The following is an 18,972-nucleotide window of genomic DNA, read 5'->3' as shown; positions in this document are numbered from 1 at the left end:
CGTGAAGAGGTAAATTGTGGGACATACCGGAACTTGAACGTCGACGTGAACCGAACGTCGGTTGGTGGCACAGTGAGATCGAGGCGTCGGTGTAGCGTTGCAACCACTGCATTTAGGAGTGGGGGGTGGAAAAATACGAAAGACGAAAGAGTCGACGGGAAGAAATTCCGAAAGTCAAACCACCGACCATTAAAAACGTAGAAAAATCATAAACACGAAAAGATGACGTGTGGAAAAATAAAAATTGAGGATACAATAGTGTGTAAATAAATTTATACCTACATTTTTTTTTTTTGAGTATGACCAAGATTACGAAAGGCAAAATATTGAATTGACAAAATATGGAACAGTCAAAAAGTCGACTTTTCAAATGTCAGACTCGTGCCTTAGTCGAAAATGTTCGAATCCGCATTTATCAATAACGACTGACCAAAGACTCGAAATGTCGAAATCTGGAAACGCGCTCAAGACGGAATGGCCAAAATGCTGGAAGTTGAATGACGTCAGTATTCTCTGCGACGCCACACGTATCCGATGGCCGGTGTTTTTAGTTCCATTCAGCATAAGTCTACGTAACTGTGACAACCGTATTGGGGCCCTTCGGTCTTCTTACCCTTCTGCATTTTGCGGATCGTAATTTTGCTCCTTCTGAACTTTAATTGTTGAAAACGAATTTTTTCGGTTTTGCAGCTGTTCGAAGTATTAGCCGCTCTCAATTTTTGATTTCGCTTAAAACGTTGTATTCTAACTCCAGCAAATGGATTGCAAGGTATTCAACACTGTACGGTGAAAGGCATTTGTTAACCAAGTATTTCAACTCGATAACTGTTTGACCGATTCGTTTGAAATTTGGACAACATAATTCAGTCGGCCAGACGTTTGATACATTTTTTTTTTTTTCACTTTCTTAACTCGAATTACTCGAGTGCAAAAATATGATAAATTATTGTTTTTTTGTTCATACAGTCCTCGTTTTAAATAATTTTTGAAAATCAAAAACGTACACACCTTAAGTTCTACTTTCACATCTTAACTTCAAAATCACGTTTTCGGTTTCTTTAGTTCAGATCAGCCGTTTAGCCGAAAGGTCATATTCAGCCAGCTGCCATGGGCGCCGTTGTCAATATTTTCTGATAGCAAAAATTTGCATATACGGTACTTGAATATTTGTGTTTTATAAGGTAAAAAAAAGTGATCGTCTAAATGCAATAGAATGACAAAAAAAAAAAAGAACTAGACATTTTTTTCAGCCTCTAATGTAACCGCTCCCCTTAAATGGATGAAACAGCAAGTTTCTTTGATTAAAGTCGCATACAAAGATCTAATTAATTATTAAACAGTCTAACGCGAAAAGCGATTCCAAGATATCGAGTTCGCGTACTAATCGAATCGTGAGGTAAACAGCGGTCAAGGGGGGGAGGAGAGGGGAGGGGTGAGCACCTGTACCTTCTACCAAACCACGTGTCGTCCTGAGTAAAATCGTAACACCCGAAGTAGAAGTATCGACGCGTCGCTGTCAAGTGTCGTTCGGGATAAGTGAGAGTGTGTAAGTGCCTGAGAGCAACAAGTGAAACATCGATCATTTCGATTACAGCTGAAATCAAAGGTAACAAACGTCGTATTGAGATCTGTATTCTTTGAAGTTAGCGAAGGTAGATTAGACCCCCATAAACATAACGTAAAAAGCTACGACAAATTTAGAATTTGTCCTAAACGAGTTTGGCCGCAAAAAATTCTTAAACAATGGAAAAATCACCTTTCGTGGATAAACTATTTTCCTACGGGTTATACATGTGAACTGTAAATACAAAAGTTAGTCGTCACAACATTCTATAATGTAAAAGACAAGCCTTTGCTCGATCAATAATCGTTATTTGCTCAGCTGCAAAATGGAAATAACCATGAAAATTGAGGTCTTACATTTGTTGTTGTGAATGGATGACTAATTAACTTACTGCTTTGAAACTCATGGTACAAGTGATATATGGTATCTATCTACAATGGAAAGAGAGAGAGGGGAAGGTGTTTATTTAGGAATGTCTACTTCCAATCTTTCTCTCTCTCTCTCTCTCTCTCTCCCCCTCTTTCCACTGTACCACAGAATTCACCAAAATAATAGTTTTTGCAACTATTATTTACAGTAATATTCCCAAGGCACATGACTAAAGTATAAAGTAAAAATGAATCATTATGAAATCTAAAATTCAATCAGCACAAGTTGCGAAGACGAATTTAAAAAAAAAATTTCTTTATACGGATAAAGTGCTCCTGGAGGTCTGGAATAATTCACGGCGATTCCTTGAGGTGTTGCGTGAATTTTGATATTTTTTTTTTTTTTGTTGTTTCTTAATATCAATTGAGACAACAATAAACAAAACAAAACTAAAACACTGTTATCTCCGGCTCTAGTCGAGATATAACTTGTGATTGAAAGAAAGAAAATCATTAATTACAATTTCAATTTTTAATTAGAAGAATAAAAAATACTAATTACAATTGTAATTTGCAATTATAAAAATTTCAATTACAAGGCGCGAATGTAATTAGTATCGATTTTTATTCTAATTACAAACGGCGGATGTAATTAGCATCGCTTGTTCTTCTGATTACAAATTTCGAATGTAAATACATAGCATCGATTTTTCTTTTAAATACAAATTACAAATGTAATTAGAATCGATTATTCTCCTAATTACGTATCCCAAATGTAATTAGAATTTATTTTTCTTCTAATTACAAATTATAAATGTAATCGGTAAGTTTTTCTTTCATAATCGCAAATTACTAATGCAATCATTACTAATTTTTCTCATATAAGGTTAAATCTCACGATCAGGCTGAGAAATATTTTCCGTTTTCATAAGAATTTTTGCTTTGTTGAAACGCAAAACTCCTATCATCGCAAAATTTGAACTGCTTATTAAAGAATGTCCAACAAAAACAACAGGAATAACAATTCACGATTATAACACGTTGTGTTTGGTTCATCATCGCATTTCAGAAACAAAAAAAAAAAATCCTCAAAAACCATTATGAGTACAATATCTATTATCAGCTGAAAATTATTTGTTTTATTTTCCATAAAAAATTGCGTCTATCGGTATGAAATTATATAAGAAATTGCAATAGGAAAAAATGCAACCAGAGAACTGTTTTGTTGGTGTCGAAGTTTAAATGGTAAACTTGGGGGAAAAACTAATTCGTTATCATTTATCCAATCAGATGGATAATATATAATCAATATCTTATAATCGAGCTCCGTCTTATTGAACCGAGTATAATAGTTGTAATTAAAGGAAGCAGAATTGTTGAATTCTTTTATTTTTTTTTTTTTTTTGTACTTATATACTGTTGTACTTATTCATCTACGGTTTTCTCATGCTGTTGCGAACCTACCAGTTCTTTGTAAGCTTTTGAATGAAGGAAAAAAAAAACAGTTGAAGTAGATTTTCCGAAATGCATATTTATTGATTCATGTATCAACAATTGAACTGATCTTGCACAATAGGTACAAAAAATTTACACAAATACACTGATCGCGCGGTTTTCTATTTATGGAAACGTGTAAAGTCATCCCAGTTTGGTTTTGATCACAGCAACGTGGGTATCAATAAAAGCGTATCAATGGAAATGATGAAATTGTCGATTACAATCAAGTAAAGTGCTTGATTTTTAGTTTTGTTTCATCGAAACGAAATCGAAACAGAACGAAGGAAGAGTTTGCTTTCGATCATACATTTGCTTACTATTTAAAATGACACAAGGTGAAGATTACGTTAGAAAATCAGATCGTACAAAACGTTTGTATTACAATTGCGTTGAAAATATTGTTCGATGATTGCAATTATACCGTTATCAAGTAAATAGAGCCAAAAATGTAAAGCATTACGATTTGACACATAACTCGCTTCACATGTTATCATGAATTCTTCACTGGCTTATAATCAACTTTTCAAAGCTATTCGATACTTTTACCTGTCAATAAATTGATATCTTAATACTACGAAAAACTGAGTTAGAAAAAATATATATTATATTTATAAAAGTATTCACATATGCGTGAAAATGTGTACATTAGTAACAATAAAACATTAAGCAGACGACTTGACCTGACTTCGTTACTGTCTTAAGGAATCTGACAATAATCGACGTTGACTGTGCACATTATAATAGATTTTCACCGTTGTTGTATTCAGTGAGGCCTTAGATTCGAATTTACAATAGCTTACATCTATGTTTCGTATTCTGTGGATAGGTGATTATACAAATATAAAACTGTAATAAAATTAATGTGAATAATGTAATCCATTCGTGTAACATGTACAAAACTTTATGTGCGTACCACACATTCCAAATGTAGAATGATTGGGATAAAGAAAAATCAATGGTACTTGTTAAGATTCTCATCCGAGGCTACGATCGCGGCCGCAACAAACAACGGCGCTATAAATACGATTCCAATAATGACCAAGTACAACACCGTCAGAATTATTATGGCTATTATTACTATGGTCCGACGTTGGGTGCACCAGGATCTGCTCGGTGGCATAATGCGCCGTCCTTGGCCATACTGCTCCATCTGTACGGATACCGGTTCTGCAACAACGTTCGGAAAATCAAATTAGGATCAACGAAAATAACTGCTATTACTGTAATCGTCATTCGCATATTTATAAAAACACATTCGTGCGTCGAAAGTAGGAAAAATTCGTGGGGAAATTGTTCACAGTGATTTTCGTGGATGGTAAGGGTTTGATATTTCAAAGATTTTCGTATCTTGGTACGCGTAATGACGTAACAAAATTGCAGGAAAATCGGAATTCCGACACCTGATCTTTCGTTTACGCACAACTTTTCAACCGAAGGTAATAAAAACTTCTGAAAATACGATGAAAATTAAATCGATTTTCAAAATATCGTCCTTAATAACTTGAGAAAAATTCGGTCTATTGATTAATCTATGAGAATAATGAGAATACTAGAATAGTTGCTTCTCTTTCTTTGCATCGAATTTTTCGAATTTATCCAAAATTCTACAAGCCGCTGACTTTACCGACTTTAAGGCGAGAAGTTATCGCGCAATGTATCGTGAAGATCTCAGTGTATCAGGTATACAAAAACCATTTATCTCAGAGCTTCTGACTATGTCATAGCCACGTATAACTGGTTTCACCGTCGACATCACGAGTCTGGAATAATTGGGCTGTATTAAAAAGATATGGTTTCCGAACTTGAGTTGCCGAGCCTTTGATCGTTACCAAGTTTCTACATTCTGCATATTGTGCGAGAAATTTCTCAGAACTCCAACCATTTCAGCTGTACAAGTGTAGCTCAACGAACGGTATAGTTGAACACCGTTAAGGTCAACAGGATAAAAATATTCGGGAACCACTGGTCAAAACCATGCGGCAGCGTTAAATCACGAACATGCAACCAGAAAATATTTTCTACTTGTACAAAATCTTTTGATTATGAATATACACAAGGTGACAAATTTTTTTTTACAGGAAAAAAAAATCACTCGTCAGAACAAATAATTTGTTGCAAATAAATTTTCTTTATTTATTTAAAACGATTAAAACAAAATTTGTTGAATTCCACGAATTTTTTACCCTCAGCATCTCAGATTTGAAACTCAAGCTACTGAGAAAGCATTATATACGCTGCGTAGAAGTTTCTGCGTATAAGGCGATCAAGTTTTATATCTTCTAGTCGCTTTTGTCTAAATTTACAGGAAGCGTTGTTGATTACTTGTAAAAATTGTTTCCTTTCTCATATCTCAAACTTGCTCTTATATTCACCGATAATGACTGCGGCAACTCGTGTGATTGGATATAACAATATAGGCGTGTATGACGGGGGAACGATTTCCGACGGTATCATTAACGTTGCTGCCTGTTCACTGCCACTTTTACCAATTCTGCGAAGAGGCAGTAGAAAAGAAAGAGAACAAAGAAGAAGATAGGAGAATGGCGTGACGCCATCGGCGGGTTTAAATATACCGAGCGAGGTCAGCTGATATCGAGTTGTGTCGTGAACTCCTGAATACAAACTCAGGACCCAGCCCAAATTAGCTGTAATATATTGACCAAGGCGCGTCCATTTCTTTTTTTCCACCAAAGCGCATTGGAAATCGTGCTTACGTTGTGATATACGATATTTGTATTGGTCCACGATTCACGTCGCTGGAATTACAGTCTGACATAACACAAAAACTATGCGCTCGCAGGATACTGATTCGATTTCGTGGATGGGCACCAGGGGACTCCTAATTACAGGCATTTCACGATCGGGCTAAAAGTCCACTAGGAGCGGCCGCGTGCTAAAAAATGAACAGCGAAGTCCTTCGGACTTGATCTCACGGTGGTCGTCCACGAAAACGCACGGTACGCTGCTTGGGTTTATCCTTTCAAGGCATGCAACCAGTGTCAGTGTTTACAGGAACGTAACTAGGCATTTAGGGGCCCCGGGGCAAGGGCGCAAAATGGGCTCCTTGGGTGAATAATGAAATATAGTCTTCTGAAGAACGGATTTGAAAATACTGTACGAAAACAAAGGAGCGAAACATCACGACTGCGCCTCAGAATGAAATATTACTTCATTGAGCGTTGACCTGGTTTCCCCAATCTAGTTAAGCCCCTGGTTATGAGACTGCGAACACTTTTTTGAAAATTTTTTCTACGCATCATACGTTACGCGAACTTAAGTTTTTTTTATAACTGAATTGATACGCTGCCAGAATATCGTACGTGTTCGTCAAATTGGAATGATTCTACGGAAATTTGCTTCAGTCGAGTTATTTACCAATTTCAAAGAAAAATTGAGCTACTCTGCCAAAAAATAAGATTTTCTTTTTACGAATTAGTAGGCTATTCGTCGGGTGCTTTTAGAATGCTTACAGGTATTTATCTATTGATGTGATTTACGAATATCATGCGAATGAAATACATCATGTTTACATACGTAGTAAGTTATTTAATGCTAACTTTCTCAACTGTTAGTTGTTGAAACAGTGCTCAAAAATAACTATCAGCAGAGCAAACCGTGATTTGAAGTTTAAAAAAAAGAAATGTGTGAAATTTCAAAATACGATCATGAGTATTACCGAATCCACTGATCTTCAATATTCAAATTTTATCACATACTTGTACAAAAGTGAGTAACATAGAAAGTTGTAAGATTTTTCTTCCCGCGTTCCTGCGAGCAAAATATACAGGCCCCCCTCTACGCCAGTATTTTTAGACTTAAACCTCGACTTTATGAAAACATTTGTAAAGGGACGTATCTAGTATAGCTACGTTGAACAAATTTCTTTTATTACACCTTCGTTATTATTTTCAAGCACTATAGTTTATATTCACACGCCATATTAACCCCCTCCCTTCTGCCACGTAACTTTGTCCTGTGTCCGTGCCTATGAGAAAAAAATTGTCACGCCCGAGTTCGTTCTGTCGTTCAATGACTGCTTTAATAAATAATTAACAACTCCCTCGACTGCTCCTAATTCCAGTTGATAATTTCAGCCGGTACGTGATATCGCGTCACTGTCAATGTTTAAAAAGGCCCCCGTAGTTCGTTTACAAGAAACTTAAATGTAAGATACACACGATTCGCGTACGGCAGTAGCGTCACAAATAGTTCCGAAGTTTCCACTCGCTCGCGATCCTAACCGTTCAGCGTTGTACCAAAATTATAAACGGAAATTTGTTCGGCAACTTTTACACTCTTCTTCATTCTTAGCTGGAACTAGTTTCTTTTTCCTTTGAAAATGATTCACGTATTCGCGAAAGGTCACAAGTACAAATAGTATCCACTGATTGGCGTGATTACTAATTTTAGAACACAGACCATCGCCGGCACCACAAAAAATCGAACCTCACGTAGCCACTGGGTTATATCGCCGCTGTAAATAACCCAACGAAACGCACCCAAAAAACCAACAACAAGCCGCGATATTCGGGTCTCTCGTGAAGTTATCGCTTTCGCCTTATTGATCTCGGCTCATCACTACTCTCTCTCTCTCTCTTTTGGCACACTCACCCTGATTGAGAGCGCTGTACGTAGGCACATCGTGAGACATGTTGAAGCTTAGACGTGAACTGAGCGTGGATCAGCGGTACAATGGGATCGAAACCTCCGCGCACATTCGCCGCCGCGGCGCCGAGACGGAGATCGGACGGAAATGTTGGTATCTCTCATCGTGAATGTGTGCTGAGACAGACTCTTCCAGACTACGCGGTCACCGCTTGCGCCGCGACACCTGCGCAACTGTGCCCGTCCCGATAATGTTATATTACGTTCAAAAAATACCACCACCTGATATCGCGATCTTTGAATTCGATTATTTTCGTTTCCTAATCGTCGGGGCAGGTCGCGGGTGAACCAGATTTTCCAGAATTTCGACCATATTATGCGGTAGCTTCGTTCGCCATCTTCGATTTATGTTTTGAATCGGGAAGTATCGTAGACAATCGATCGTATCAATCGTAGACAAAAAATTTAACTTCCTACAAGTTTAGAACTTATTGCCATTTTTAGTAAAACGTACAAAGTGGTCGAGTTATTTGACGAAAAGATATATTCTTCCATAAATTCGAGATGGCGGTACAAATTATTGGAAGAAAAATGGTAGCGTTGAAAAATTGCTGTTTTAAATTTACATTCCAACTGGACTATTTTTTGGCTCGCTTGAAAACTGTCCGTGTGGGGTGGCGTAGGCGGTGCCCGCGTGACTTGAAAAGGTTTGTATCGTAGACACTCACCAGCGCCGGCTGGGGGGAAGACGTCATCAGGAACTGTAGCCACGGACCACACTCTCATATAAAAAAAATTCATTACAGATATGTTTGAATATTTTCGAAAAAATAATTCTCGAAAAGAATATTTCCAAAGCGGCGCATGTATCAAATTTTGTTCTAAAGTGAGTAGAGTTCATTTTCGCTGAGAAAAATCAATTTTGTGATCATGGCATTTGCAATGTTTTAGAATTGGCTCCAAAACGACGGCCATTTTTATTTCATTTTTAGTCAAACAAAACTTGCAACATTTTTCAAACTGTTCGAAAACGGAGTTTTCTAGAAAAATTGATTTTTGTTTCATTTTTCGCTGAAAACGATGACTTACTCGGTTGTCAAAAAATGAGGCAAAAATTGTATTCTACCAATTTGCAAAAAGAAAACACAACTTTTTTCACATTACAATTTTTTCACCATGTGCGCAGTTTTCGAGTTATGAAAGATAAAATATTAATTGTCTACTTCTATACGCAGATGGAAAAAAATCTTGAAAAAATTATAAAATACATATTTGGTGCGGTACAAGTATTCCTATACTACTTGAGCTAATATCAACCTGATAATTTTCAATCTTTCGTTTTACAAGCTTGAATTAGAATATTTCTAAAAACAATTTTGCGCAAATAGAAAGAAACTCCTAGCAAGCAATCTTCAACGCATATCTCAATTTGATCTCGATATTAAATTTAAAAAAAAATAAATGAAGAATAAAAATAGATTTACTTTGATAAAAAATGACTATTGACAGGACTCAAAAATTATTGAACTTTTTCTCTAGCCCTAAGAGGCCCCCTTTTTAATCAAACCTCTGGTACGACGAACTCTTAATTCGTACGCATTACAAGCGGGCGTGCCATACGTGTTCCTCTACGACTTTCAACGCCATGTATTTGGATTTTTCGGTGTTGCTGATGCGTGAGTCGTGGGTACCCGAATACACACTAATACGAGCATGTTTCTTTGCCTGCGAACGCTGAGCGCAACTTACAGCGTTGCCTAGCGCCACAGCGAAATGGGCCGAATTGTATAAGGTGTTGAATTTCCGTCGACTGCGGGGTTGCCATCTCACCATATGGCTACCAGACATGTTATATATTATCAGTACACCATTCGTCATGGATCGTCGACGGCGTAAAACGCACGCGTGTAAAATTAAGAATTACTCTATCGGTTATTTACCGACGGAGCACCGCAAGCAGCGTAAGCAGTCTGCGTCCTCGATCGAAAATTCTGATTATATGCTTCTCGACGGCGCATTGCCGTCTCGATACCCGAAAAAGTTGATACAATGCTTTCCTTTATCTAATTCCAAAGCCTTTGCGATTTCTCCGCAGACAAGTTGTAACGAGGATGGATATCGTCATAGGAGGAAAAAGAAACGAAAGGGGAAATGTCAATCGCGTACTACTGTATCGAAACTCGTGATTATGCAGTTTACCGAGTTGAGAAGAAGGAAAGTGGAATCATAGAAATATTTCCGAGAACGTCACATTGTTGATTACGTTAATTAGAATATGAATTCTGGGATGTTTCTTTTTTGTTGTGTTTCTTTAACAGACGCAGCGAATACTGCGCAACAACGTTATAACTATACTGTTATATTTTGAATGTTCAGCTTGAATCGAAACTATCTTTTCTGCTACTGTTCGTAAATATAACTTTCGTACGAGTTATTTTCGTTCAGAGCGTTTCGAACTTTGACTCGCAAGATTTTCTTTCCAACACGTTCTTCGAGTTACCTTTCTTAACTGTATCCCGAAACGTTTATTTTTTTTTCTTCTTCGTGGTTGTAAGGTTAGATTTTTTTTTCATTCGGGGTTAATTCTCGCAATCAGGTGTAGGATCAATTTTTTTTTCTACAACATTTTATTCACATACAACGAAACTCTTCTGATCGCAAAATTTGAATTGTCTATTTAAGAATATTAACAATTCTCGACTAAACGTTGTGTTTTCTTTATCATCGTATTTTGCAGGCAGAAAAAAACCACTCAAAACCATTGTGATAACAGAATGTATCATTGGCCGCAAATTGTTTGTTACATTTTTCATTAAGAATTGTATCTGTCTGTATAGAATCATACCAATAACTGGGATATCAAAAAACGCTATCGGATCATTGTTTTGTGAGTGTTTGAGTTAACATAGTAAACTTGGGGGAAAAAACATAATACTGTATAGATTTATCCTGCTGGATGGATATGATCCATACCTTGGAATGGAGTTTCGTCTTATTGGGCTTAATATCGTCGTGATAACGGAAGCAGAATTGTTGAATTTTTCTCTCTTTGACGCGTATACTTTTATACTTATTCATCGGCGGGTTTTCTAGGCAGATGCGAACCTATCAGTTCGTTATAGGCTTTTGAATAAATAAAAAAAGTTGGTCAGTTTTCCAAAATGTATATTTGTTGATTCGTCTATTCACAATTGGAACGGATTGGGCACGATAAGTACAAAAAATGTACACGAATGCACTGATTGTGAGGTTTTTTATTTATGGATACATGTAAAATCATCTAGTTTTGTTTTTAACATAACAACGTGGGTACCAATAAAACCGTATTAATAAAGATGATGAAACTATCGATTATAGTTGAGTAGAATTCTTTGTTTATTATTTTTTTTTTTTTTTCTTTTATTAAAACGAACTTGAAACGGAATGAAAGAAGAGTTTGCTTTTGATTACATATTTGTTCACTAGAATAAGATGAGCGGGAGATTTCGTTAGAAAATCGTGTTATACAAAACGTGTATATTAGAATTGCATAGAGAATATTGGTCAGCGATTACAATTATGGTATACCATCATAAAATTAATGGAGCGATACGAGGTTCAACATTGGCCTTTACAATAACTTACATTTATTTGTTATGTTCTGTGAACAGATGTTTATACAAATATGAAAGGTGAGTAAAATTGTCATGAATAATGCAATCCATTAATATCACATGTACAAACGCTTGCGTGCGTAGTAGCACACATTGCACACATATAATGGAAGAGAGGATGCCTTGGTCAATTTCGACGTTGTCGTAAATATGTCGCATTATCCGAGTCCACGTAGCTCATATGCGGAAAAGGATTGTCAGCCCTATTCTATATGCAATTCTAAACAAAATCACTCCGATACATTTTCATTTGACGCAAAAATAAAGAAACGGCGTAAATTTTACGAATTTACAATTACGATTTCATAGAAATCATATATTTCTTCAATTCGTCAATTGAAAGTGTGTTGCGAGAGTTATTGTTCAGGATTGCATGCATAATAGGGCTCTTGAACTTTTCGGATTCGATTCGGTACGAGATTTCGGGACTGGTCGTGTGCATTGCGTTTCTCACTACAATCAAAATTACAATAAGGACCTTCATAAATACTGCGGCAATTATTAGTATGGGTCGATATCGGGTGCACCAGGATCTGCTCGGTGGCGTAATGCGCCGTCCTTCGTCATACTGCTCCATCTGTACAAATACCGATTCTGAAAAAATGTTCAGAAAATCAAATTAGGATTAACGAAAATAACTCCAATTACTGTAAGCATCGTTCACATTTTTGTAAAAGCACGTTCATATGTCGAAAATAGGAAATATTCGAGGGGAAATTATTCATAGTGATTTTCGTGGAGGGTAAAAGTTTGAAATTTCAAAGATTTTCGTATCTCGTTACGCGTGATTACGTAACAAAATTGCAGTAAAATCAGAGTTCCGACACCTGATCGTTCATTTATGCACAACTTCTCAACCTGAGAAAACAACGTTTCAACATACGATGAAAATTAAACCGATTTCCAAAATACCGTCCTTGGTAACTTACGAAAAATTCGGTATATTGATCTATCATTTCTCGAATCATGATTATATTCTTACTATCTACTACTGCAAAACACTAGAGCAGTTGCTTCTCTTCCTTTGTATTGGATTTTCCGAATTTATTCAAAATACTGCAAGCCGCTAACGTTACCAACTTTAATCCGACGAGGAAAATGCGTTTGACTCGAGCGCGGCTTGGGCAAGAAATTATTGCGCAAGATGTGAAGATCTCACTGTTTCAGGCATACAAAAACCAGTATCTTAGAGCTTATAACTATATTATATCCATAGACACGTATAAATGGTTGCATCGTTCCAGGTCACTTGCAGGCTTTCCTTGTTTGCGCAATTCCGAAACTTTGGTAGGCTATTCGCGTGTTTAGCTCACTTATGTTAGAACGTAGTTACGGTTCGTAACTCTCAAATTGAAAAAAAAAGAGAGAAGGGCGAAGAGTAAGTAGTGAAAAGAAAAGCTTTTACCGCGCAAAATCTACTTGTAATTACGGAGATCTTCAATTTCGTGCTTGAATTTCAAAATGCCCCATCCTTACTTACTATGAAAGGTCGGTTTATATTTTCTCCTAAACTTACGAATGAAAATGAACAATTCACGTCCCAGAAATTTCTTTCTTAGACCGAGTCATTTTCGAGAAAACAAATGTTGATTCTTCGAAATTGTCGCTTAATTAAAAAATTAACGCTATTTTATTTCAATCTAATACTACCTGTCGACAATCTAACGCTATCTGATCTGACGTTGAACTTCTGAATTGGCCGCAAAAATTGTCCTACAGTAGTTTATGAGTTTCTCAAAGATAAATCAAACAGTTGTAGCAAAAAGTATTTATTGAATTTATTGAATTCTCAGACGATTTTTATGATATTTTAAAAAGTGATTCTTCAACTTTCCGGTCTTTGCGTGAGCCTAAAATTTCATTGTAAAATTAGAAATAAATATTCTTCTTTTGGGTATTTATTCGTCCAAAAAAATGGTCCTAAATTTCGGGTGCACGCAAAGCGTTTTAAATATTTACTTAAAAATTATGTTCGTTGATTTTAGTTGAAAATCGTGACCTGAGCGTTGGACGGCGCAAATCGATTATGTATCCAACTTCGCAGCAGCAGCTGAGCTGGCATTTGTTTTTTCAGCGTTAAATAAATTTTTTTTTTTTTTTTTTTTTACGGTTTAAAAACTTCAATCGTCCACATTACGTGAAATGTTTATGATCATAAAATGCGAAGTTGCATACCTGTTGATTATCCTCTTGTAATTTATAGCCTTCGGCAAGAACGTTCGTAAAAGCTGGTTCTCTTTAAATGTTTTTCCACTTTTATTCCCTTATCGGTACGCGATAAAATCCGGCAGAAATATTATATGACAACCTTAAATTGATAATCTGTACGTAGTGCTTTTCGTACGAGGAAAATCACTTCCGGTAAAGCGTACCAAAGACACTTGTTGCCGCAGCCAGAGACGCGGTTGATGTGACCTGACCCGCGGCTCCAGAGTCTGAACATTGAGTCTTGACTTCAGAAACTCGACGAAGTCATATCGATCATTCGAGATTTCAGCAGAGTCGAACCTTCCACGAGAGATCGAGATCCGTCACGCATGCTTGAAAAAACTTTTATGTCCTCACAGATTTTTGGTGAAAAATAAATATGTTACAGACATATTTAAAAATTCTGAATTATCTTGATCAGGTTTCACAACGATTCAACTCGTTCGCTTTCCAAGATAACAATGCTGAAAGATCAAAATTCGTCATATAAATTCACATGTATGAGACACGGAGAGAATTCTCCGGCAACGCTGAAGACTTGGCAGACGTACGTGAAAGAGGATGAAAAAAATATGAAGTAGTAGAACGATTAATTAAAAAAAAAAACATTTCGATGAATTTCAATTGCTTCTCAACCGTTTTTTTTTTTCTCCTTCTTAATTTGCCTTTGTACGGCACTAATAATAAATATTCTATATTACATTTGACGTAATAACTTGCCCACTGTTAACTTCCGCACTGTTCGTAATAGAATATTGTATTGTGTTTATATGCTATCTGCTTATAGATATCAATTGCGTGGTTAACCTGTACGCGTGCAAAATTTCACGCTTATCGGAAAAATTAAAGCGACTAATGATGTATCTAATAAGTAGGGTCCTGATAAATATGCATTAAAGATTAAAAAATATGTACACACAGATAGTATAGACTTATAGAAACAATGTAGAGTAAAAAATGCTGTCAAAATAAAGTGTGTTCTACTCGACAATAATTGTTATTTTTTACTTAATATTTTTACATATTTTGCAATTTTTAATACACATTTATCCGGGCCCTACTAATAAGCGATGAATTGTTTCTGGACATTCCTACAGTGTTGTATGTGTATAAGTATATGCCGTAATATACATAATTCGATATTGAAGCAACTCATTTTACCGGATCTTAAGTATAAGATATTGTCTTAAATTTTGCTCACTCCAGAATCTGGGCCCTACCTAGAAATTTGCTTGTGCGGTGGAAAACTGGCGACGAAAATAAATGGAACATTATTTCCGTTTCTCTTTTCCTGCTCAATGTCTTTTACAGTCAAGTTTCAAGTGTCCAAGCCTCGCTCCGCTATCTGGGATCCAAGGATTTGGCTGCGTCTGGAAATTCCCTACATCTGCCATTTATGACGGGACGCGACCCTTTGCTTCAACTCGGGGGCGAGCCTACACTTTTTCATATTTTTTCAGTAATTTTCGCTAGTGATGGGAGAAAATAAAAGAATCAATTCTGAAAATCGATTAATTATATTTCCTTCTCCGATTCTGAGCATCGATATGTTCGATGAATAAAGCATAGATTCTGAATAATCGGCGAAATTTTTCCAAAACAAACGAGCTAATTCAACATAATGAATGTTACGGACTGTAACAAGAATTTTTCTTGCCCGTTTATTAATAGCGTATCAATTATTGACATCAAATCCCGAGATCTAGCGCACTCTTCGTAACGAGGAATATGCTTGAGGTTGGCTGTTTTCTTTCGTTTTTCTACTATCTTGACGAGTTTCTCTTGGTTGCAACAAAACCTGAAACACAAATTCGCATCGAATGATATCGATATCGTGAAGTTGACGTACATATTACGTACTTGCAGATATTCATTTACTCAAAAAGAGGGGACACTATTTTTTTTCAAATCTGGGCTTAATCTCCGTCAAAGGGACAAAATCCTCTTGGTGTTACACTCAGTGAAAAAACAGGCGATAAACAAACCGAGCAAAAGCGATCTTCTTCCTTATCAGAACAGAATAAGGCTAAAACGACTCTCATCTACACTTCTGGACTCTGCTGCAGTACCAACCTCAATATCAATTTAAAACCCCCGCAAATTTTAACTGCGTCCATCTTGATGTCTCCGCTTGTGCCTCGAGGCTTATTCTCCCGCAGTATTAATCGCTTTGATGTTTATGACAGGTAAATTTTTCGTCACATGAATTCGTACTCCGCGCACCGTGAATACTCCTGATGTCTATGTTTTCTATCTACCTGTTCGTTTTCATAGAGTCACTTTTTTGGCGCCACCACACAACTCATCGGAGCACCGAACACATACGTCTATTTTATACTGTTTGATGATTTATCCACTTCATTGAGCCTCAAACTCTGACTATAGCGGTCCGTCATTGGATACAATGCGGGGAAAAATGAATTAGCTATTTTCGATAGTGAAAAAAAAAAAAAAATACATTGCCGAGTTCTGGTAATATCTGATTAAACAGTTCAAATATATCCATTTACACAAGCTATGTTAGGTGAAAATAATTTTTCATTGTCATCGGATATACGCGAAGTTGATTAAGATTTCACACTGTCATTTATTTTCCGCAATTTATAATCACGCAGCAAGTTGACTTTGCAAAGCATGCCATATTGTACGTCAATATCCACTCGAAGTCTGTCTCCCGGTTTGATTTTTCAACTTTTGAGCGATGGAATGTGCCTCATAATTGCTCGCGGCGTTGGGGACGTACGGGATCGGTTTCCGAAATTTTGAAATGTTCGAATGGACCGCGATTGTGGCCCCTGGGGATGGATGGTCAGATGATTCCTGAATTTCTCTCCACGAGTCGAACTGACTCGTCGTCAGCCGGATTGCTCTGACCCTGTTCATAACTTGTTTATCTATTAACAACCATCATCGCCGTATTTACGGAACTTTGGGTCAGTAGTGGACCGTTGAAACGTAAAAGATGTCATTCCAGTTAACAGTCGGTTTCGTTATTGACCAGTCCACCACTACTACCTCGAATAAAACCATGGATATAATCCACGTCCTACTTTCGATGAACTTTGCGCTCATCTAAGGATCCATCGATTTATTGAGCATATTTTCTGACGTAGCTGTGTATCAATATAGTTAACGATGCTAGTTACAACAACGTTGTCAATGACGAACGAACCGTTTTTGATTGCAGGTGAAAATCTGGTTCCAAAATCGGAGAACGAAGTGGAAAAAACAGGACAACATCAGCAACGCCGAGGCGGCGGAGCACAAGAATCAAAACAACCCGAAGACCACCCAGCCGAAAACAAAGACGGGGTCGTCGGGCGGAGGGGTAAAGAGTTCCGGACCTCCGCGAACGTCGGTCGAATGTAGTTCCGACTCGAATAATTCTCTCCTGACCGGCGACGGGTCGGTTTCGGAGAGCAATACTTCGGAGCAGAATTCGATGCCGACAAATCTCTCGCTTGCGCCGCCGGAGCGAGTTCCTCAGCCTCACCTAACGCCGGGGATGCACGAGCAGTCGATACAGGAGAGAACTGTGTTATCGCCGGAACCGACGAGGTTCATATCGAGGAATTACGACGCGGTGAGAGACCTGACAATGAGCAAACCGCTCCTGAGGGAATACGACTTCAACAGGGAGCTGAAGATAAACCTGCGGGACTTTGCCATTGGTAAAATGGAATCGCGAGGACTCAGCGGGAAGGAGAGCTCGATAATTCACAAGAAGGCAACTGCCATGCCGGCAGAGATTGATAAAAATTTGAAGGACCTCAATTTGGACTCGGACGCCAACTCCGAGCCGATCGGATTTGTCGTTGCGCCTGCGACTCTCAGGCCTTCCGATGGCGAACCAATGGAGAGCAGCGATCGGGATTTCGAAGAACCGGCATCTCCGCAATCCGCCCTCCAAATCGACGAGAGGGACGACGATGCCAGTCCGGAACTCTCCAGCTAACTAAGGCTGTACTGAGTCGCGTGTTTCCATCATCCATTCGGCAAATGGCAGTTCAACGATTCGAAATTGCACTAGCTTACAAGCGATCAGGGTTTACTCTTTGAGTGCTTTTTTTTTCCTTTTTTTCAATTGAGAAAATGGATTATCCGCGGAAGACAGAAACACGAGGTTGTAATCAGTTTTCAGATGGACCTCGAACCGATAGCTTGTAGACCAAGTTGATGTCAGAAGGCACTGACAATGAATCTCTGATCTGTGACGAGTGCGCAACTTCAAGTTTCTCCCATTCAAAAACAATCACAGAGACCTTTCGCAGTCGATGAAATACGATGAACTGGATTTTTTTGAAAATGAAAGGCGCTTTGTAAAACGAAAATGTGTAATTCCGGTATGTTTACTGTTTCGAACTTTACGCCAACGGATGTTCCGTTCTTTTTCGACAATATCTTTGCTTCAGCATCCACTTCGCGCGCACAACTATTGTTTTATCTGTAACATTTTTTTATATTGCTTGTACAAATCAGTAACACAGGAGATAGCTTTGCTGCAAAATGCCGTAAAGTCGCTAATTAGATACGCCTATCGGTCAATTTGAAAAAAGATACAAACGTTCGCGTAAAATGCATACGAATATACGCAAAACCGAGAACCAAAAAATTGCAATTCTCCTTTTTTATCAACAAATTTTACCTAATTTTCCCGTATTTTTAAAATTTCTCTCTTTTCTCAATACAAGGGGCACGACTGTTCACGTTTCGTACGCACAACATTGGTCTTGTTAGTTGTTACTTACAACTACAACAGTATGTATACATCTATTTCTTCGAGCTCTCGAATGCATATATACATATATATATATATACAAACCTGCACAATGTATACTGATATAGCGATTTCTTAGAGGAATAGCCAGGATTCACGAGCGATCGGTGTTTATTTGTAATCCGGCACAAACTCGGCTGTCCATGCACTGAGAGAAATTTTTAGTTCCGGTCACCGCTCAGTCCGTAACTATTTTTATTTTTTACCACGATCGAAAAATATAATTATAGGTAGAAAATGAAAATTAGTTTTCTAGCTGTTACCGGAAAATCTAGTATCCGTTACTGTTCTTTCTCATTA

The 18,972-nt window shown here is 37.5% G+C and overlaps 1 protein-coding gene across 1 annotated transcript in view; it reads left to right on the top strand.

Moving 5' to 3' along the window:
- Positions 1 to 18,904, top strand: part of LOC124306285 (uncharacterized) — a 215,504-nt gene extending 196,600 nt beyond the window's left edge. Inside the window, exon 3 of the mRNA XM_046766812.1 lies at positions 17,083 to 18,904. Within this exon, the coding sequence (XP_046622768.1) occupies positions 17,083 to 17,850 (768 nt within the window). The 3' untranslated portion in view covers positions 17,851 to 18,904. The remainder of the gene's footprint in view (positions 1 to 17,082) is intronic.
- Positions 18,905 to 18,972: the final 68 nt, after the last annotated feature.

The sequence above is a fragment of the Neodiprion virginianus genome, chromosome 5 (genome assembly GCF_021901495.1).
Source record: "Neodiprion virginianus isolate iyNeoVirg1 chromosome 5, iyNeoVirg1.1, whole genome shotgun sequence".
Lineage (NCBI taxonomy): Eukaryota > Metazoa > Arthropoda > Insecta > Hymenoptera > Diprionidae > Neodiprion > Neodiprion virginianus.
Note: the sequence above shows the minus strand (reverse complement) of the source record. Positions and strands in the feature narration are given on the sequence as shown.